At 42.5% G+C, this 22,576-nt stretch overlaps 1 protein-coding gene across 2 annotated transcripts in view; it reads left to right on the forward strand.

The window, feature by feature from the left end:
* Positions 1–21,664, forward strand: part of LOC146797787 (cytoglobin-1-like) — a 188,865-nt gene extending 167,201 nt beyond the window's left edge. For both annotated transcript variants that reach the window (XM_085627636.1, XM_085627638.1), the window contains exons 6-7: positions 17,563–17,643; positions 18,537–21,664. In XM_085627636.1, coding sequence (XP_085483762.1) covers positions 17,563–17,643; positions 18,537–18,671 — 216 coding nt within the window. In that variant the 3' untranslated portion in view covers positions 18,672–21,664. The remainder of the gene's footprint in view (positions 1–17,562; positions 17,644–18,536) is intronic.
* The last annotated feature ends 912 nt before the right edge of the window (positions 21,665–22,576 follow it).

Here is a 22,576-nt window from a genome sequence, read left to right on the forward strand (position 1 = left end):
CGCTGTTTCATTGTTTTATTTTTTCTTTCAATCCATTTGCTAAGGGGTTGAAAACTTGGCTTTTTAATCAGTAGAATATCCCATTGCTCTCTCCAGCAGGCAGTGCTTAGCGCCAGGACACCCGAGGGTAACCGTGTGCTCTAAAAGTGCAACTAACATAACATAATATAACATAAGACTAAGAGGACAAGCAGAGGAAGGAGGAAAGGGAAAAGAGGCAGAGATCTAACTAGATGGTCTATTTATGTGACTAGGAGATGTCCAAATTGGTTGAGAGCTCTGTTGTTCAGGATGTGTAACAAGGGACTATGGATTTCTAAAGCCTTTGGTTGCCTGTCTTTTATTGGTACTAAGTGTTTGGACATGATACATTTATATAAGATACATTATCATATAGTGTGTCTCAAAACCAATTCTGGCCTATTATGAGTGTTTTATTAGGCCTACCAGGGTATTTGGGCCTTATGAATGCTGTTGACTATTAAAACTCCAATAGCGAAGATTCATTTTCGATCTATGCGCCGGCCTGCACTGATCACAGTCGGTCATGAAGAAATCTTAATGTTGCTTTGTGCAGCAGTAATTCTTACTCAATTTCTGTGCCACTGTTGGCAGGCCTGAATTGATCATGTTCAGCCAGGAGAGAATCATAAGGTGGCTTACCTGGACTTTTGGTCATTCTCACACATATTGTGCTAGATTCATTCATGACTGGTTTGATTGTAACATTCCTAGGCCTATGCCTATTCTCAGGTACAGTGTTCTGTAATGATCATGGCTTTAACTAGATGATGATTTCGGGAATCCAGTTGTCCAGTAGCTTTTTTTCTTTGGATCAGCCCCTTCTTTCCTGATTTTTAAATGTTCTTGTGTGTTTCACAGTTTGGAAGACCGACCAGTCTGTACACATACCGAGGATCCTCTGATGGGCAGAATTGGACCAGTTGAGGTGTTAATCTTTCGTATAATGTCCAGTTTGGGGAATATTTAAGGAACTTTGATTGTATGTACTCTGGGACCTTTCCTTGGATTACTTTGTGCATGCTGCAGTGCTCTAAATGCGGTGTCTTGCTATCTGTAGTGAATGTAGTGCTTGGAGCACTGGCATTAGGAGCTCCCGTGGGCACAGGTGAAGTAAGAATTAGGGATGTGCCAAATTCCAGTAATTTGCTTTCATGAAATTAGGTGAAAGTTTTGGAAAATTAAGCATAATGATGCCAAATTCAAATCCATCATTTAGCACTGTATTTCAACGCGAACAAAGTGAGAAAAATACAATTCAAGTGAACAGCTGCTGGTGTCTTAATTATGTGAATGGCATAATGCACAATCTGGCATAATGCACAATCTCGGGAATATCACATAAAAAATGTCATGCAAAAGTCTCAAAATTATGCTAGTATATTTAAAAAATTTGTCTGGGTCTAATAACACCCTTGCTGCAGTGTTTTGTATGCTCTTTAGTTTTCATACAGTAGAGCAGAGAGTGCCCAAATACAGACTGTTCGCATATTTAACCCGTGAAATTCCAAAGAGGAGAATTGGTTGTAGTAACTGCTAATAACCTAAGTAATAGAAGGTGTGCATTAGTGCTAGCAGAGTTACCACTCACAGTCATAGATTGGCAGGAGTGCATAGGTACTCCAAGATTTGTCACTTCCTTGATGTTGTTTGTGTGGCCCCCAACGGGTTATGCCGTATCAATGTAGGCTGATGATCGTTCTGTTGACAACAGGTCATGATCTTGGTTTTTGGAGAGTTGAACTTAAGATGGTCGTTCATCAGTCATTCACTAACGGCAAGGAGACACTTGTCTTTACTCTTTTCTAAGCACATTTGTTAAGTGGGTTCTTCAGTTTTAGGATGGTCTTTGTGTTGCTTGTAACATGCAAGACTGACTTATCTGATGAGGTCCATTAGTGCATTGAGGTAAGGATTAAATAAGAGTGGAGGGATGAACAAACCTTATGAGATGCCACAGTGTGGCTAGCAGGGGGAAAGGAGACATTGTTACCAGTCTTTGAAATAGGACGTGATCCATTTTAGCATATTTCCTTTCATGCTGAGTTGTTCTAGTCTCTGTAGAAGTGTTTGATGGTGAATGGTACTCGAGGGCTCTAGATAGGCCCAACACTAATAGTAAAGCCACTCCGTATTTGTCCGCTGTCATCGTCAGAGGCATCCAGTGCTGTCTCTGAGCCCTGACTGTTGGTCTGAAATTGGATTATTCTCCCCCACAAAGACCCAGAGCTCGGGAAAGTATTCTTTCTAGCAGTTTTCTTAGAAAATGTCTATTGGTTAACAGCATATAGTTGTCATTCTTTGATGGATCATGATTTTTTGATTTTTTTTCTTCAGGAATGGTCAACTGAAGGAGGTTTTCAGGTCAGGTGTTAAAGAGCCTATATTTAGTGAATTGTTTATAGTATTCCTTGCAGAGGATACAGAACATGCATTTAGAAAATCAGCTTTTGAAGATTTTTGCTGGAACAGGTTCTGCTGAAGATCATGTTGGATTACTTACTTTGATTAGCATATTAGATTCAGAGAGAGGTGGCTGTATGAAGGATGATGAACAATGGTTGATTGTCTGGTCTGCTTGCTCTGTTAGTATTTTCTACAGTGTGTATTTCCTATCTTTTTCTTGAAGTGGTCTTTCAGATTCTCAACATTCTTTTGAGATAGCATCACAAGCTTTTTAAGTGTAGAATAATGGAACTGGTGAATTCTGTGTGATTTCTTTCTTTAAGAACCCTGTGTAATTCATGTACATGACATTCAAAATTGGCTATGTGTGCAAATCAGTAGCATCATTCTCACTCTAATTGCCTTTTTTATACCATATTGTGATGCAGTAAATGGATTCTGTTGTTCTTGTTGAGTGATTTTCTCCATTTGCGGTGTCGAGCACCAAACTCAACTTTATATTTCTTTGTCTTTCCATTGATCCAAGACACCCTTTCCTCGCAGTTCTTTCCTGTGGAAGGCCCCAGTAGTGTCTGCCTGTCCAAGGCATTGATGATACTGGTGATATTTGGGTGAGATTTTGGTGAGGTGTGAGTGCAATGTTGCAAGGTTTGTAATTCTTCCCATATTTTTAGCTATTGTTGTTGTTATGGGTCTTTACTGTTGATAGTTTTTCTTTTTTGGGGGAGGCTGATGTCGAAAGAGATGACATGGTGCCCCTTTAATGCCCTAATATGCACAAACAGAGGGGAGATGACTTAGGGAGATGTCCTTAATCTTGCCACCCTTTATCTAGATTCTCTGGCAGGATGCTGTTGGAGAAGAAGTTTCATAGTGTGGGTAAGCCTTGTGGGGGCTCCTGGCATATAAATCATGTGATCAGCCCAAGCCTCCAAGCTCAGTGCTGTAAGTGGAGAGGTAAGGCAGGTCTTTCTCCAGTCCTAGGTGGGCTAGAAAATAGCAGGTAAGCAATTCTGTAACAACACAATACCAAGACAATCTTCAAGTCTGCTTATGAGTTTAAAGTCTAACCCAGAGTAGATGGTACTTCTTCCTGTAACCTCTGAGGCACTTCTATGCTCCATAGCGAGCTTGCAGTTATAGACTTGTGCAAACTCTTCTTCTCTCATACGCTACGGAGATGTACCAGTAAATTAAATGCAGCGCCATCAGATCTAACAAAATGGTCTTCGCATAGGTATGTAATTACATTGGTGAAGACAATAAAGCACGATTACAAAGCAGTAAGATGGCTTTTAAATGAAAAGATAGCCTGCCCTGGCCTCTTGGCAGCCCCTCAACGCTTGCAGCAGGACTCAATAATCTGCTCATACTCTTCAATTGCTGTTGCAGAGAACAACGTCAACAAATTGGACTGATGTAGAATATGTATGAGTACTTGAGAAGATGAAACATTTGGTTTACACTACATTGTGAGTTAGCATGATGAGGAAAAAAAGCAGGTAATCTGTTGGCGTGGTTGGATAGACCTGATTCATATGGACTGCCTAACACAATGATAAGGAGGGACGTAAATGAGACGTTAAATTATTAACTGGGTCTTCTTGCAGCACTACTCTCAACTGTACACTAAAATGTAGTGCCAATTGTAAAAACTGTTTAACAGCTGTTGCCAGCTGAATGCATGGCAACCGCTTAAAGCTAAATGCTAATAAATCTGAGATCCTTCTGTTCGGCATGCACACCCACTTGTGGGGAGATCATTGGTGGGCAAAAACATTAGGTCCCCCTCCTGAACCCAAATGCATGATAAAAAACACTAAGCGTATGGATTGATGACCAGCAATCTTTTGAAACGCAAGTCAGAATTCTAAGCGGATTTTGCTTTGGCATTTTGAGAAGTCTGGAACCGATCATGGGATTTTTCACATGACAAATCTGCCAATTGATTTTACAATCTCTTATCATTTCACGCCTGGATTACTGCAGCATTCTATATCTGGGCACCAAAAAGTCTGTCTTGAATTGGCTCCAGGTTGTCCAAAATGTAGCTGCTAGATTACGTTTTCTCTCCCAAATGTTGTTTGGCCTCTCGGCTCTGCTGAAATCTTCATTGGCTGTCCCTCAAGATGCATACTCGGTTCAAAACTCTATGTATCTCTCACAAACATTTTTACAAGCAAGGGGCACCCAGTCTAGCCACCTTGATGCAACCATAGCTGCCTACTAGAGCATTACGCTTGGCAGATCTGAACCCTGCACATATGCCCCATACTAGAAGATCCAAAACGGGAGGATGACATCTTCAAGTCCTAGCTCCGATCTTATGGAATTCTATGCCTCTTAAGCTAAAAAAGATCCAGAATCATCTAAGTTTTCAGAAGCAGTTAAAGACCTGGCTGTTCTCAGCCTAGGCTGGATTTGTTCTTCTTTTCGGTGCTTTGGTGCTATTCTGCTGGTTTTGCCATCTCAGTGATTTAGCACTGTGAAGCCCCTTCCTAGGCAGCTGTGCACTTTAGAAATCTTTTTAACATAAAAAAACAAACCACTAAGTGGGTTCAACAGTCAAACACGGGATAACACCAGAGCATAGGGAAGGTTTGGATGTGCCCTTAAATATACACAAATAAAAGGGGCCATCTTGCAACTGGCCAAGAGGAAAACTCTGGCATTGGGTGGATTCCCAGTTGAGTTCCATGTCACCTGTACTGACATCACGACACCGAGTTTAATGGAGCTCAGTCAGCATGCTTCACAGTAGTGTCGAAGAGGAGATAATCATGCTTCACCCCAAGTCCCAATGAGATTTCTTGAAAAGAAAGTCCTATAATCTGCTGTCCATACTGAAAACAGATTACAAAATCTTCACCAAGATCGTGGCTAAAAGTCTGGTGCTAAAAGGTTAGATCACCCCAAAGAAAATGGGCACATACTTATGAAGAACACATGGGCAAACATACATCACCTGTTTCATGTGCTTGAGACATCTTCAGTAAATGGCCGCCTCCTGAAATTAGTGGAAAAAGTGATAACACCCTGAAATGGAAAATTTAAATTACAGGCAATAGGGACTGTGGCATGGGCAGCGACAAACTAACTGGGTCAAACTGCTGCTGATACCACAACTCATATTTGCAGGGAAGGACTATATCGTAATGCTGACGGGTTCAGAGGGATACTAGACAAGGTTACCCCCTGTTGACTCTTTCATTTGCATGGGCAGTGCTACCATTAGCTTATGCAGTGAGGCAAATGGGTACATCAACTGGTGCCTTCAATGCAAATTCTCCAAAACGTTGGTGATTTGTCAGGTCTACGCATCAACTAGGGACAAGTTGTTAATGTTTGGGTTTGAAAGCTAGCACCCCTGGAAATTGAACCTTTAATCTCTACCCCGAACTGAAACTGGACAGATGCTGGTATGCAGAGGTTCACAAATATCACAATGAGAAGGAAGTTATCTCTGGCAAAGTACAGATCACACTAAATTAGGTCTAATGAGATGCATCCCTATTTGGAAGAAATTGCCATTGACTGTGATGGGAGAATAGCTCTTTCTGACATGGCAGTATTGTCGAAACTGCTATACTGTTTCACTAATTTGGATGTGGTATTTCCTACGTCCTTATTTGAGGAACACAATTCACTTCTTATGGATTTCATTTGGGGCTCTGGACGTTGCATAGTTACCTCGTGTATGCTGCATTTACCGACTGCGAAGGGAAGATTGGGAGCTTTGAATTAGTGGCCCATCTTCAATGGGTGTCTAGATGGATGGTGGATTCTAAGACAGAAAAAAACTAGATCATTGGAGAGCAAATGGGGCACAATGGTAGCTGACCCAAACTATGGCAGGAGGCTGACTATGTGGGACACTAAGGACTAGTTCACACAGCCTGCCACTGTTAGAGGAATGAAGAGGGGGACACTAGCACACTATATGCTACTGGCTTACCATTGTGGTGGCACACCCTTAATACAAGACGTAAGTAAAGGCGATAGTAAAGGCAGTGCGGCCTAGGACCAAGATCTTAAGAGTTGGTGACTTATATGAGAATGGCAGTATAAGATTATTTACTGATATTATCGGTGCAAACATTTAATTCAAGCAGGACAGTTCCTAACTTACGAGTTCATCACATGTAGTACAGTTACCTTGGAAACGGAGCTCTTGTAATTCACCCAGACACAGAGTACTATACCTATTGCATACAATAGGGGAGAAAAAGAAACTGATCGTCTCTTCATAAAAAGAGAACCAGGATAGGGATTTTAACTGCCCAGTGTATCTAGGAATGCATGATTTAAGATATCTTAATGCAACTAATTACACAAAACAAACGTGTTGGTGGCCTGAGGGATGTGGCCCTTTACCAATGCCTGTTAAAGTGGCCAAAAATCTTGGAGTAATCTTCCACACTTCCCTGAATTTAGACTCACAGGTTAATCGTATCACAAGTACCTTCTTTCACACAATCGGGACTCTTTGGAAGGTCTTTCCTTTTATTCTAGTTGAATTGCATCACTCATGGCCATTGCTTTAGTCTCCTTCAGACTCAATTACTGCAATGTGCTCTATCTAAATATTAATGCCTCCTCAGTTAACAAGCTACGAGTGGTGCAAAACGTGTCAGTGCGTCTTATTCTTAACACTCCCAAACAAGTGCCTGACAGAGATGGCATTAGAGCGTGGCTTTGGCTTCCTCTGAGGAAGCATATTGTTTTTATGGCTATTCTCCTAGTCTTCTTCTCTCTCCATCACAAAGAGTCCAAACATCTCTCTTCCCTCTTCAACTGGTACACTCCAGTCAGGTCACTCAGATCGGCTTTAGCTAGGAAAGTCTCCATGCACAGGTTCCGGAAAGTCAGATGGGGCGGTCAGTCCATCTCCTGGGCTGCTGCCAAGTTATGGAATTCCCTGCCTGCCCACATTACTAGACTTGACTCCTTTGCCTCATTCAAGAAATTGTTAAAAACATAAACAGCATGACTTTTCTTATCATAGGATTTTCTGTGCTTAGGCGCTCTGTTTTTCGGGCGTAGCGCTTAGATACCCTCTGGTTTAATATGCTTTATAAATTCAATTTTTATTTAATTTTATTTTTTATTTAATTTCATTTCATTATCTCCTGAGAGGTTAGGCAACACACCCCAATGCTTCACAAATATGCCCCCAATGTCTGACTCAGAATTCCGGCTTTTGCCACATGTTCTGGAGTTGCATGGCGGCTGTATGTAATTGGTAAGTTACTATTGATACTATGGACAATCCAAAAGGGGAAATGGGCTTACATATCTCAGAGGTTTACTTTCTACTCTTAATGACCAAGGAAGACACACCTAAATGTAAATGTATACATCTGGTAGTTCTCTTAGCAAACCACTTAACACACACGCGGTGGAAATTTGATAATACCCTGGGACTGGTACAGTGATTCCGTGATCTGCTGGGATGAATCTACGACGTTATTCCGCCGCCTTTTTCCCCTCTTGGAATCACAACACGGTCGTTACAACGACCGCGTTGTGATTCCGCATAGCATTACTCCGCAAGTCGGAACAACGACTTGCGGAGGGGGGCCGCTGGATGTTGGAATAGAATAATTTACTATTCCAACTCCAGTCTGTGCGGACACTAGGGAAGGTGTTGGATTTTAAATCCAACACATCCCCCCCCCCCTCCCCCCCGCAAGTCGTTCTTCCGACTTGCGGAGTAATGGTATGCGGAATCACATGCGGTCGTTGTAATGCCACGTTGTGATTCCAAGCGGGGGAAAAGTTTCGGGGTAAACGTTGTTTACCTCTGGGATGAGTGGAAGCTGACAGATTTACAAGTATCTAGAATTAAACATCAAAATGAGGGAAATACTCCCAATATGCATCCACGTAATGAGTTCTTTATAGAATTCGATCAACTGAAATCCCACGGTAAAGCACTATAGACGATAACATCCAGAAATATAATTAAACGTGTATGTACACTTTAGATTTCATAGACGACGCCTGACACTTACTATAGCTGGAAAATGAAGCGCAATGGATAAAAAAATGTATTTCAATTAAATTTGCTGTCAAGCCACGCTATCTGCTATTATAAGATTTACCCTAAAATAGCTTGTGCAGGAGAATTATCTGCCAACAGGCATATGACACGTACCCTATTTTCAGCTTGTGTTACTGTTGAATGGTTTATTTTTGTCATCTGTGGTCAAAATGTTTTGGGTAGAAATGATGATGTATTCGAAAGTATGTGCAGTGCAGCACAGAGCATTAAGTACTCAAAGCCATACTTTATATTATGCTTGGAAATCAATAAACATATCAACTTGCTTGGAGGGCATTTGACATCCATGGCAGGGTGTTCGAAATTCACATAATTTCTTTTTGCATAATCATGAAACATTTCTGCAAAACTATACGGAATTAAAGGTAATAACGCAATATGTGTCACTTCACAAAATATTTTGCTGCAAAATGCTTCCTTGTGTCAATATTTACTGCGAGGATGATTCATGCAAAAAAAAAAAAATAGTGCAAAAAACCAAAAGCACCTCAAACAACAGCCGCTTGTTTCCTGTTGTTCCTGTGCTTTCATGATAAACTTGCAAAGGCGCGTTCACAATATTTTTTACCTCAAATGGTGTATAATTACACGAAGGGGTATAATGGCATAATTTGGGGAATTTTACATAACAAGCATGATGTGAAAATCTTGAAATTGAGTGAATTGCGGCATTGTACTTTCAATTTTGGTTAGGCCCACTTTAAGGTACAATCTAAATTAGTGAAGAAGAAGGAGGAGTTAGTAAATGTTTTTTTTATGCAGTTTTATATAGCGCGAACTTGACCCGAATCCAATCAGATATCAGAGCGCTTTACATAGCACCAGTTAAGTTGCATGAGGACACACATTAATTTTTTTGTGTTAGGCACGGGGAGATTAAGGGGCATATTATCAAGACAGGCGATAAAATTATCGCCGCTTTAGCGGCAGAAAACTGCCACTAAAACGGCGATGATGGGCTTGATAATATGCTCTATGGAATTCCAATTGAAGCTCAGGTTAGATGTCCTTCACATCTAACATGGATAATTTTATCGCCTGTCTTGATAATATGCCCCTAAGTGATTTGCCCAGAATCACAGGATGTTCAGCGTCATTACGGAGACTCAAACCTAGTTCCCCAGGTCCGAGGTCGAGTGCCCTAGCCATTAGGCCAACTCCTCTCCATTTGTTAGTAAATGAAATGTTGCTGCTATCTCTAGGACTATGCTGCTGTCAGCTTGATGGGTGATGTGGGAAGTGCTTGGAAAGATCATTAAGATACATAAGGCACTTTTTTTTTCAGAAGAGATGGGGCGGATTAATCCTTCTTATAGCGAGGTGGGAAATCACCTTAGACAAGTGGTATATTAATGATATTTAGTGAATGACTTGATGAAAAACGAGGCTGGAAGCAATCCTCAAATGAGTGTCTTTGGTTGAGGTGAAGATGCCACTGAGGTTCTCCATGGTGAGAGGAGTGCCGATGGTGAGGTCAGAGGGCATGAAATAGGGAACTGTAGCGGGTTTTGTTTGTGAGGTTGGCATAATGAAGTATGATTGTGTTCTTGTGAATAATTGGTTGAGAGCTATTGGTTTTTCAACTCAGTAAGGGATAGTGAAGGTTAGTGCCAACGTATGGTCTTATTATGAAGTCAGTGCAAAGTGAAAACCTGAGCACAAATGCCTTATGTGTCCAATTTTTCACTTTTCACCAGTTACTGCTGGTACTGTGGATGTTGTACTTCCACCCGAGTTTTTATTCTTGCAGATTCTTCAGATATCAGCTAGAGGAATTTCCACAGCATCAAAAGTGTGCAAACAAGAATTCTGTGTGGAAATATGGGTCTCAAACACCATTACCTCACATTATTCCCCATTCCATAGTGAAAAATTGGTATCAAGCACAACAAGCATTTGCAATGCAATAGGTCTCGCATTAGGAAAGTGTGAGCAGTTGGCATTGCTATTAATAATGCAATACTAGCTATTGGCATTGTAAATGATAATGGCATGACTTTATGTGTTTGTTTTATAAAATAGATTAAAAAGGCATTGTCATGAACAATGGCAATATCTTAAAATTTAGCAAAAGCGAGAACTATTGCATTGCAAATGCTTGTTTCAGTACTGCAGTTTTTAAAAAAGTTGTAGACATTTATGTATAATTGTCAGAGTGGCAAGTTTCATACAGACAAAAGCAGGCCTTGCTTGACTCCTATTAGAGCAGGCCCTCTAAGAAAGGTGGCGTTTTGGATGACACCATGTAACCTTATTAATTTCTAAGGAACTCAACATTTTCCTGCGCTTTCAATGCCTGCTGATGTGCATAATAATGCTCTGTGTGTGAGCGAAAATTGCTTCCCTTAACCCAGCTCCCGAATTTACATCCAATGTGGAAGCACTCTGTATGAGTGTTGGACTTCCGTGGCCAGTGGCAGCAGTTTGTCCATCCTGTGATCTTCATTAACTCACTGATTCTCCCTGTCACTCATAAAAAGCTCCGTCCTGTGTAAAGTAAGTGTAGTTCATATAAAGCCCTCTAATAATATCCCCAGGTAGTGTTCATGCTTGATAAAATGGCATAAAATAAATAGAGCTGGAGGATGGAGCATGGAGCATGTAAACGTAAAACACGAGGACTGTCTGGAGTGTCCCAAGACAAAGTTACTACAAAGTTCTTAGTGCGTGTTTTAAAGTCCCTAAATTGTTCTCTGCATGTATATCGTTAGCAAAACACTCCAATCTGCGACTCTAATGTGTGTTTAAAAGCTGAACCGGAACCGGTGTAGCAACTTGAATTCGTAAGGATGTCTGGTATTGTTTCTGTCCTGGCGCCGGTGTTTACTGTATTTGTAACACTTGCGAATGGCGCCTGTTGTCTGTTCTGTCACGGAAATCTCCCGTGTCAGGGCGTTTCTGTAGGCCATCAACAAAGAGACAACACAGACACACAGCAAACCCCAGCATAATGACATATACGTGCGCATTTGTTGCCATGTGGTGACCATTTTGTTTTAGTGAATTATTGTAGGATATCAAAGCCTAAAAAAAAGAATGATAAAAGGTACTTGAAAGTGTGTTTTCAGAAAGGAGTGGCCTGTTAGGAAGTTGTAGCTGTTGGCCTTCCTAAAAACTTTTTTTTACAAATGTGACAGACTGTTGAGAGGCGTGGAGGAGCTGGAAGTAGGAGCGGAGCTAGTAAATACCATTGATGTGTGCAGTGTTGAGTTGGGAACCAATAGCGTTTTTTTTTGTTTTTTTTTAATAAAAAAAAGAAAAAACACGAAGGGGTGGGAGAATAACCTCGAAAGCACATGGGGATGGGAGCTGTAAGTGGGAAGCAGCATCAGAAAGGTCAATAGGTGATGTTATCTATTAAAATATGCACCAGGCTAGGGAAAGCGTTTGGCCTGCGATTAATTAACAGGGTTGTATGCCAGCTGCTCTGGGTTTGTTTAAATGTGCTGTCAGCCACAGCCAGGGATTGCAACCCCCACCGAGTCCTGCAACTGTCTGCAGCAGGTATGGAAACATGCATAACGGGAGGTGGGGAGAAGGCGCCTCTACCCAAGAGGTATCCTGCAACTGCCTCACTGCTCAGTAGTGTCCACGCCTGCAGTCAGGCACTCATCGCTGGTGCCCTCACCCGATCAGATCCGGAAGAAGGGGGTTGGCGAGGGAAAGAAAGACAATAGGAATACAGCCCCGGTAAGAGGTAAAGCGGGGGGGAGGGGCAGGGCATTAGTCTGAAACAGACAAGAAAAGAAGAGTCAAACTTCAAACTTTATTAAAGTACAGGCAGAATTGTTAAAAGAGGGCGGTCAGAGATTACACGCCAGCCATCCAAGGGATAATTGTTTGCCGGGGTGGAGGGAATAAAGGAAGTTGTGCGAGCCCGCCTGAAAAAAAGAAAGGCGGGCCGTTATTGTTGCTGACTAAGAGCAAGCTGCCTGCCGTGGTGCTTAATTATAACAAGAATATATATGGAGACAAGCAAGAAGTGGGATAAGGGAGGGGGTAGGTTGCGCCGTCTAAGGGGAGAGAGGCACAGGCTGGCAAATGGTGTACACTTTCGCGGCCGCTTTGATGTTCTCAGTGGCCGCGCGGCTCACTGAGAACATCAAAGCGGCCGCAAAATGATCACGCAGGCTGCCAAATGGTGCGCGCGCCCGGCGCACATGCACTGTAGTTGGCGGCCTGAAAGCACTGGTTTGCACTTCCAAATCCCCCTTTTACAAAAACTCTCACGAGAGCAGCGCTAAAGCGCTGGCTCAGGCGGGACCTAAAAAACCATCCCCGCAGTGGACCAAGAGAGTATTTCTTCTAGCCAGTTTTTTCAGCCTATTTTAGTCAGTCAGATACGTGGGCTTAGAGGCAGGAGAGTGGGGGGGGGGAGGGAGGGGCGAGAGGGGGGTGGATTCATCTTTCCCAGAATTCTTAGTAGTACGGGACTTCGACTCCCAGAAGCCATGCATGTAAGGCACAATATGCCGACATTCCTGTCAGAGCCAGTGGCGTAGCTAGACCTTTAGTCGCCCGTGGCGTTCCCTGCATTTGACGCCCATGGCGGCCGCATGTAAGAGCGGCGGGGGGGGGGGGTTGCTGCCAATTCCTGCCTGTGACTCCCCAACACGGCCACAGGTCACAACGGGGGGGATGGCTGCCGTCCTCAAAACTCATGCCCCTGGGGCAGACCCCCTCCCCATGATACGCCACTGGTCAGAGCTTACCAGTTACATAACCAGTTCCTAAAACCCTGCCACTTTTACAGTCACACTATAGCGTGGAAATTTACGCTAGCATAGTTCACCACAAATCAAACTTCTGCTCAAACTAAAACAGCAGTAAGCCAGAGTACTATTTCTATTCCCTTATAAATGCAGGGTCAGGGTCCACGGTCAGGATAGGATTGGGCCAAGGTGCATTGTTTTTTGATAGCCAGGGGTTTCAGAAGAAGCGATTCAGCATTGTGGAGACACAGTTGACCTCTAACGTGCTCTTGTGTTTTTGGGTGAAAAGAAAGGGCTTGCAGTGTGTAACAGCTTACTAGTAAATTGAGCTAGCTTGAATGAGAATTGGTTGAAGCGGTTCTTAAATAGGTGTGAAACGTGATGACCGCTTGACATGATGCATGTAAAAATAAGAGGTCTGCGCTTGTGGGATACCGGGTATGTGGGACTGCCATAGTCAAGCCTGGAGACAACAACGAGATTGTAGCTTGATCTTAAAACCTCATCTGGGTTGAATTGAATGATCCTCTACAAGAGTCGGAATTGGAAATATTCACTCCCAGACATTGCATGGATATAGAATTGGAGATTGAGGCCTGATTTACAGTTTGCATCACAAATGTGATGGACATTTCTTCCGCCTTACTACAGGTGCATTGTATCCTGTGGCACTTGCAATAAGGTTAATGGGATATCTGTCATTTTTGTGACTGAGTAAATGTCCGCCAAATTCTAAATCAGACCCGGGGGTGCATATTTACAAAGTTGTCACGCCGTGCAGCAAGTCACCTTGCTGCGCTGCACTGCTTGACAGTGCAAGGACAGGATTGTGCCGTATTTCAGTCAATACAACGCATTCATGTCTTTCCGCCTGCGGTGATGCCCTTTTGGCTGCCTAGCCACAATTCAGGCACCCTTGCATCATGGTGCAAGGGTGACTCTGTTGCACGCAAGATAGGTTTTGGGCAGGAAGGCGCACCTTCCTGCACAAAAAGCAATCCCCTGAGACTTTTTACTCTTTTTATGTGTGATGCACAATGCTGTAGAAACCACAGGAGTATAACCCATAAAACAGGTTGAGATCTGGGTAAGTACGAGAAAGTTTAACAACGTTTCAAACGGGTTTAATTGAAACTAATATATATGTATGTACATGACATTACAAAAAGGGAAACAAAAGAAAGAGGGGAGACTCCAAGTGATTTGTTGAATGTGCTCATAGCATCATATATTTCAGACATAAATTGTACATGACAGTTATAGCAGCACTGTTAGCATAAATGCAAATGCAACCCTAATGGACTTTATGCAAGTTGTGCTCGTGAAAAAAGGTGACGGCGCAAGTGACAAGCGATAGGCCAAAAAGATGAGGTGATATATATACAAAATAATTGGTTCAGCACAATGATTATTCAAGACAATTGATCAGGTTTTAGAACAATTTCGTAAACCAAAGTTGAGTGTGCGTCATAGATTTCACTGAAATAATGGTCGACGGCATTTCGATCCTAGTAAGTCAGTATCATCTTCAGGACCGGGAGGCCGAATTGGTGAGTGCTGTGGCACATGAAGAGAATTGGACAGGCGGGATAAGGAATTAATCAAGAGGGATGGCGTGTCCAAGAGCGGGAGGCAGCGTAAACGTACGTCTGTGTGTATTTGGGTAGTCTGCAAGTAACTCGACGACGGGATCGTCGGAGGGGTGCAGGGTCGGAGCCCTGAGCCTCTGCAGTGAAAACGGGCAGCGTCCTTGTATTGTAAGGAGGCGTGCAGGAATTAATCCGGTGTAGGGAAGGTAGGCGAGTATTGCCGGTCCACCACGGACGTGTGCGGTGTCGGCACCTCACGCGTTCACTGCAGATGCTCGGGGCTCTGACCCTGCACCCCTCCGACGATCCCGTCGTCGATTTACTTGCGGACTACCCAAATACACACAGACGTACGTTTACGCTGCCTCCCGCTCTTGGACACGCCATACCTCTTGATTCATTCCTTATCTCACCTGTCCAATTCTCTTCATGTGCCACAGCACTCACCAAATCGCCCACCCTGTCCTGAAGATGATCCTGACTTACTAGGATCGAAACGCAGTCGACCATTATTTCAATGAAATCTATGGCGCACACTCAACTTTGGTTAACGAAATTGTTCTAAAACCTGATCAATTATCTTGAATAATCATTGTGTTGAACCAATTATTTTGTATATATTTTATATCACCTCATCTTTTTGCGCCTATCGCTGTTTTCTCCACTTCGTCACTTGCGCCGTCACCTTTTTTCACGAGCACAACGTGCACAGAGTACATTAGGGTTGCCGTTGCATTTATGCTAACAGTGCTGCTATAACTGTCATGTAATTTATGTCTGAAATATATGGTGCCATGAGCACATTCAACAAATCACTTGGAGTCTCCCCTCTTTTTTTTGTTTCCCCTTTTGTAATGTCATGTACCTACATATATATTAGTTTCAATTAAACCCGGATGCGACATTGTTGTTAAACTTTTTTGATGCACAATGCAGCACACATAGAAAGAGGAAGCAACGAGGAGAAATAAAAATATTTCTCCTCGTTACACCTCACCTGGGGAGGTGTAGGTTTTTGGCACATTCCCAGGTCTACCACTTCTGGTTAAATCTGGGAATGTGTCAAAATCCATCGCTGTTGCATGGGAACACCCATGGAAACACCTCCCTGGCACAGAGCAATGCAATACAGTGATTTGCTCTGCGCTGCGTTGTATTACTCGAGATTTATGAAGCCGCTCAGGGCCACGCAAGGTAGCTTTGCGTTTCTTCATAAATCTAATTTTTCAATTGCATCGCTCTTGCACCACTTGCGTAGTGCAAGAGTGACAGAAGGGGGCTCGTATGCCCTTGAATCTTTTGGCCTGGGTGGCCCGAAGAATTAAGATCGGTCTATAATCACTGCATTGCACTCAAATACTGTACAGTAGTCATACCAAGCTTGTACTGGGACATTGGAGAGAAAGGAAGAGAAACTCAGTCTCAATATTGCTTCAGTTCCCGGGGCAGCATGGGTGGAATTTCCTTAAACCATAACTTTGTTAGAGTACTTCTATTTCAGAGGGCAATATAGCATTCTAGTGGGTTGAAGAAATTCACTTGCAATGTTCTTTTGTCTAAGATGAAAACTACCAAGAGATCTTTCCTTTGTGAGTTCTACACCTTTCTTTTCTAACACTTGAAGTGGTACCGACTTATAACGTACAAAATGGCCGCATTTTGAAAGATCAAAGGTTTGGCAATGTATAGTTTTGTTTCCTACAATGGAAACATTTCATAAGATGATTTTTAATGACCTTAACACCAGATTCACTAGTACACCTGCCCGAAATAGCTATACAAAGATCCACCAAGGCCATTTCTGTAACAGCCCTCATTTTACCCTGAAAACAATATCTTTAGACCAATGAACAAGACTAGTAATGGTCCATCGTTTATTTATTTATTTGAGTTTTATATAGCGCTGGCTAGACCCGGAGGTATCAGAGCGCTTTACATAAGGGAACAGCATGTTACAAGTTGCAAAAGTATCACAATAGTTACATAATGAATAAATACACAATACACGAGTGGTTTAACGAACACGAAAATCAGGATCAGAAAGACCAGGGAAAGCTGGTAATCCACAGGAAGGAGACAGCAGCGGGGAAGAAAACTAGACAAATGTCCGAAGTCCGGCTGGGTAGGTGACGGCCATAGCGGTGTGCCAGAGCCAATCTCCACTATAACTGTCGGAGAACACTATCCCTCCTTCTTGTATGAATCCGCTTTACTAGACACGGAGGCCTCACCTATGCATAACAGTTGCACCACAGCTCTTATGCTGGAGAACTGAACAAACTTCCAGAAGGACCACCTCATGTCATGTACATTGAATTGATCTTAATTAAAAATATATGCATGGTTGGCATGGATCCAGTCCTCCTGGACCTATGCTTAACACCTCTGAACTGGAAACCAGTCTTGGCAGACCCACTTCTGTAACCCTCCCCTAATCTTGAAGTCTCCGCCATCTACCCACTCCTTCCTAATCCCTCCCGCAGCCATTCTGAATATTCTTCTGCTCCATATTTAATTTGCAATTGCACAATGTTTTTATACTTCAACCCTAAGGCCCTTGTTACTATTATTAGGTTAATGGCTAAATCCCATTCCCTGTGCAAATTAGAGTTTGCACAGGGATTGGAATTGCGAGTTGTACGATAATGACGTTTATCATGTGAAGTAAATGCCACAACCTGTTTTGCTCACATTGACATGAAGGACTAAATGTACCTTGAGAACTGGTGTAATTTTAGGGTCATGCTAACACCTTGCTTTGTGTTTCTAGTATGTAGGTGTGCAGTTTATTAGCGCCGTGAAGCCTATCCTGAAGGAGAGATGGACATCTGAGGTTCAGGAGGCCTGGGAGGTAAGCGGAGTAGGAGTTCAGGAGTTGCTGCTGCTTTCTCTATCGTGAATCTCTTGCTTTCTTTTACCTGATAATCTTTCTAATTATCTACTTCCTTACTGCTTTATCTTGCTCCTGTTCTCACATGTCTTTGTCCATCGTATCCCTTCTTTTTCTCTCATTCTCCTTTCTTATTTCTTTCCCATTAACCTCTCTCACTGTTTGAACCTCCTAGTACCCCTTTCAATACTTTATTCTGTCACTGTATTTCTATCATTCTTCTTTTGTCATTCTCTCTCCATATTTCAATCCATCACTATCTCAATTTTCCACTTTCATCCTCTTTAAAAATGTCTTCTCATCCCTCTTTCAGTCTATCTCTCCTCTGGTGCTACTTCTCACTTGGTATAATGTTCTGCCTTTCTCTTTTCTTTACAAACCTCTGCAAGTCTTACTTTCTCTCATTCGCTTTCATTTTATGTGACCTTGTCTCTTTCTTCCTTTGCCCTTATCTTCCACTATTTTCCCTCTTTTCTTCCTCTTTTACTCTGTTCCTTATTCTACTCCATTTTGCCCACTCTTCGCTACCCCCATCCTTTTTTCTTGTCTTCCTCCATTCCTTTCTCTTTAATCTACCTCTCCATTCTTTCTCACTCTATTCCTACCCCTTACTTCCTCTCACCCCTCTCTCATATTACATTGTCCTGCCTCCCCAACCATTCCTCCATACCACCTTCATCCTCTTCTACTCTCTGTCTTTTACCCTTTTATATGTTCTCCCCCTCCACCAATTCTTTAATGCACCTCACTTCCTTCCTCTCAATTTTTCCTCAATCACCTTTACATTCACTACTGTCAGATTTTTTATCTCCCTTCGATCCCGGTCTTGTCCTGACCCTTATTGCCTCTTTTAGAGTCTGTTCCGGTACCTCACGGCAGTGATGAAGTGGGGATACAATGAAGAGGAGCGGACAACTGGTGTTAACCAAACAACTTATTCACAGAAGTCTGGATCTCCTGTTGCCAGCACTGCTCAGAACAGCGTCTGACTTTGTCTCTTGGAAAATGAGAATTTGCACCAAAGCTCTACGCAGGACTCTTTCTACCTTTTAAGTCAAGTTTCAAACTATCTTCATAGACCAGGGCAGGATGCCTTAGTGGCTTTGCTGCATATCTTCTGGATCCCTAACCCCATGAGGACACAAATGGGAAATCCTGGACTTCATGTATTGAAGACATATGAATTCTTAATTTCCTCTCTCTACTTCAACAAGATGTGCAGTCGGTAAAGATAAGGCACAGTGACTCTTGTCTAGACTTCCACAGAATCTTGGCCATATGTACAGACTCTGCCCATGACTGGATTTAGTCTACAAGACACCAGCTTCCTGGTTCATGGTATCTCTTCCCGTGCTTTGCTTGGTCAGCTCAGACACGATCCAGTTGTACAACTGTTCAATTCTCTAATGTCTATATACTGGCCCAAGGACTCAACATCAGTTTTAAGCTAGGCTATTCAGTAACGCAAGGTCATACTGTAAGATAGCAAGTCTTTGTCCTTCAGCTTCATGGGATCTGGTAATGAAGGTGCTCACTGGACACACAGCAGGGCTCAGTGATTTCAGAAAAGACAACCTGCCCAATTTCTTGGGGTCTCCAAAGTCCTTGGAGGTTACAGTCAACCAAGGACTCAGGGAAGACAAAGTTACACTTGAATGAGCAAATAATTCCAGAGTTCATTTGTTCAGCACATCCCTTTGAGGAAGCAGCCATCTCATGTAACAATAGCACACCACATCATCTGCAAGCAGCTTGTGGGAGCGAAGGATGGAATAGGAAGGAAGAGAACATAGTTGCCTCCTGTACATGGCAAAGGCTCTTGAATTTCTACACCTGACCCTGGGACAAAAGTCCATGTATTCTGATGGTCCATCATGGTGAACTGGAATGAGGGGAGCTGGGCTAATTAAAAGGACTAAGCAGACTAGATAGCAGCATAAAGGAGTAAGCAAACTGGTTATCAGGATAAAGTCACAGCAAAGAAACACGAGTAGCCATGCCAAAAATTATTTGAGAAAGGTTGTAGCAAAATCTCAAGTTTTCTGGGATGGCTTTTTTTTTTTGTCCTCATATCACCACAGTGTCCGCTATACTTAGACCACCAGACCATTTCGAACCGCTACTCGGTCTTTTGCATTCACGTTGTTACTACCGCACTGATCCAGCCTGCTGGGCTATAATCTTAAACTGTGTCATTGGTGTAATCATTGGCTACTATGTTCTATCTGTGGCTCTTCCCTCTAGGTCGGACCATCTGAAAAACTCACCCCACACAGCAGACATCTTTCCTGGAGTGCCTTCCATATGTAGATGGCAGATCCATTTAGCTGCATTAATCCAATTTATTACACTCGGAGGTGATGGGTCAATCCAATGTTTACAAATCTCCCTCCTGGCTAGCAATATCAGATAAAAGATGAGACTGGTTTGATCCCTACTCAATGTGCTATGTGTGGTATTATCCACCCACAATAGAACTAATACAGAATTTAATGCAATGGCGACTCCCAGAATATCTTCTAAGATGGACTCAATATTTGCCCAGAAAACCTTTATCCCGGGACAGGTGAAAAAGACATGTTCTTCATCCTTAGGATGGCTTTTCTTAAACCTATCAAAGGCAGGTCGTACAGAGAAGTGCAGGAAATAGGACCTCGTCATTAGAATCACCTACCTATTGGTACTAGCTAACATTGTGAATTATTTTGGCCCTCAATGCACTTCTTTTAGCTGTGGTTTACCTGGAGTTAAGAATTAGGTCAGAACATAAGGCAATTGGAAAAATGCAGCCAGATGTTGGGCTGTTTTGTCATTGCAGTAGAGATGGCTGATCCCATGGCACCTGAGCCTTTGGTGAAGAAGATAACTCTCTCCGTCTTCCATTAGGAGGTCTTCAGATCATCTTAGCTTGGGGTAAAGACACCAATGGCAGGAAGAGCTTGGGCACTGCCTAGGAAAGTGGTTCTTAACCTTTTGATTTCTGTGATCCCCTAGTTGGGATCTCCGCCTCAGCAATTTTTACAATTTGAACCTCAAAATAATATGCAAAAAGTACTGAAACAAGTATGCATCCACAAATACACAAATTATTGAAGATTTAATTTAATTTATAAACAAACTAAAACATGCAAAAGTAAAAATATTTAAATTTTAGATTGGAGCTTTACAAAATGTAGTTTTATTTCTAAAAGAGAAAGCAATATGCTAGTCTCTAACATTTCACTTTGCCTTTTCTGCTCCTAAAGCATTCACTATTTTTGTCGTCAAATAACAGTGTGTTTATTGAGGCTACCAATCATCCACACTAGATTCACTTTTTTGTATTTGTGCTGGTCCCATGAAGCAAGATAAGCATACAACTTAATTTTAGCCTATAATTTCAAATTCCTTCACTTTTACAGAGCATTTTTAAATTTTCAATGTGCAAATTCACTTTTCTTGTATATTTACATTATTAACATGCTAATATTATTTTATTTTATAAACAGACGTAGATCTCAGGTTAAGATCTACTGGTATGACACAGTCTTCTGCTTCAGGTCACTAATTGTTTCTCAAATGCAGAAATGTGTCATTTTATATAATGGACAATTGTTTAAATTGCCAAGAATAATGAAATACACAGCACTACGTGGTTTTGGGGTGCCTGATGAAGGGCTGAGTAACTATCTACAGGGTGTAGATTTAACAATGGAAGGAGAATCCCTGAACTTCAGCAATCCAAAGTGATGGAGAACATACATAGATGATGTCATAGGGAACGTACATGCAACATACCTAGAGGGCACATTCTCAGTGTGGGGTGATGTGATAGTGAATTAACAGGGCACAGCTACTTATAACCAGGCACATTTGAATACTCACAGGTCAAATTCTCACTCTGCACTCCGACATGGCAAATAACCAGCAATACATAAATATGGTGGGGCGCAATGGTGCACATTTCACCATAAATGCTGCTCCTGCCCGGTGCTGCACTTCTCTCCTGGCGATGGTGGTGTCCACGAGCAGGAAAGGGAAGAACTTCCAATCCTGCTCAGTGGAACGTGGATGCAACCAATCCTGGAGCTGCTCTCATGCCATTTTCAGCATGAGAGCAGCTCCAGGATTGGTTGTAGCAGGTTAACTCTGCGCTCATTTTGATGCTGTGGGCCTGTGCCATCAATCCCCTGGCTGTTTCACATCCCTGGGATTGCTGTGTCTACAGTGGAAATGTTGGGCTGGCCCTCGCAAGACAGCTGACCAATCAGACATGCGCACTGACAGGGGGAGCAGTCATCCTGCAATCGCAGGATTCAGCCCCGCCCCCTGCCCTCACACTCACATGATCCAGACCAGAGGCAAAAAAAACCTGGCTTTATCATGACAATGTATTTATTTGCGTTTGCCAGCTGTGCTCGCAACAGGCGAGGCGATGCTCCTACGCCCTTTTGGAGGAACCACTTCTGCACATTACAGTCTCAAAGGCCACATCTCATTCTCACATGCTATAGAAGTAAATCAGTAGGACATGCACACACTTCCCCCTCTCTGTTTTTAACACGCACCTGAGTCCTAGTCTCACAGGTCATATTCTTACTGGCACAGAAACATTTGCAGTCTCACAAGTTACATTATAAGTTTCACATATACAATAACGGTCTCAAATGACATATTCACAGTTTTACTCATCAGGTTGTCAGTTTCACAAGCCACATTCAGAGTCTCACAGGTTCAATCACCATCTTACATGACTTAAAACCGGAATATCGAGGTTTCATTCACAGTGTCACATAACACATTTGCTGTCCCGTGAGGAAGATTCACATTCTCACAAAAACTCTATCAATTTTATATGGTACAAGCAGTCTCACAGGCAACATGCACAGTTGGCACATTTAAAGTCATACAGAGA

This window comes from Triturus cristatus, chromosome 9, assembly GCF_964204655.1.
Source record: "Triturus cristatus chromosome 9, aTriCri1.1, whole genome shotgun sequence".
Lineage (NCBI taxonomy): Eukaryota > Metazoa > Chordata > Amphibia > Caudata > Salamandridae > Triturus > Triturus cristatus.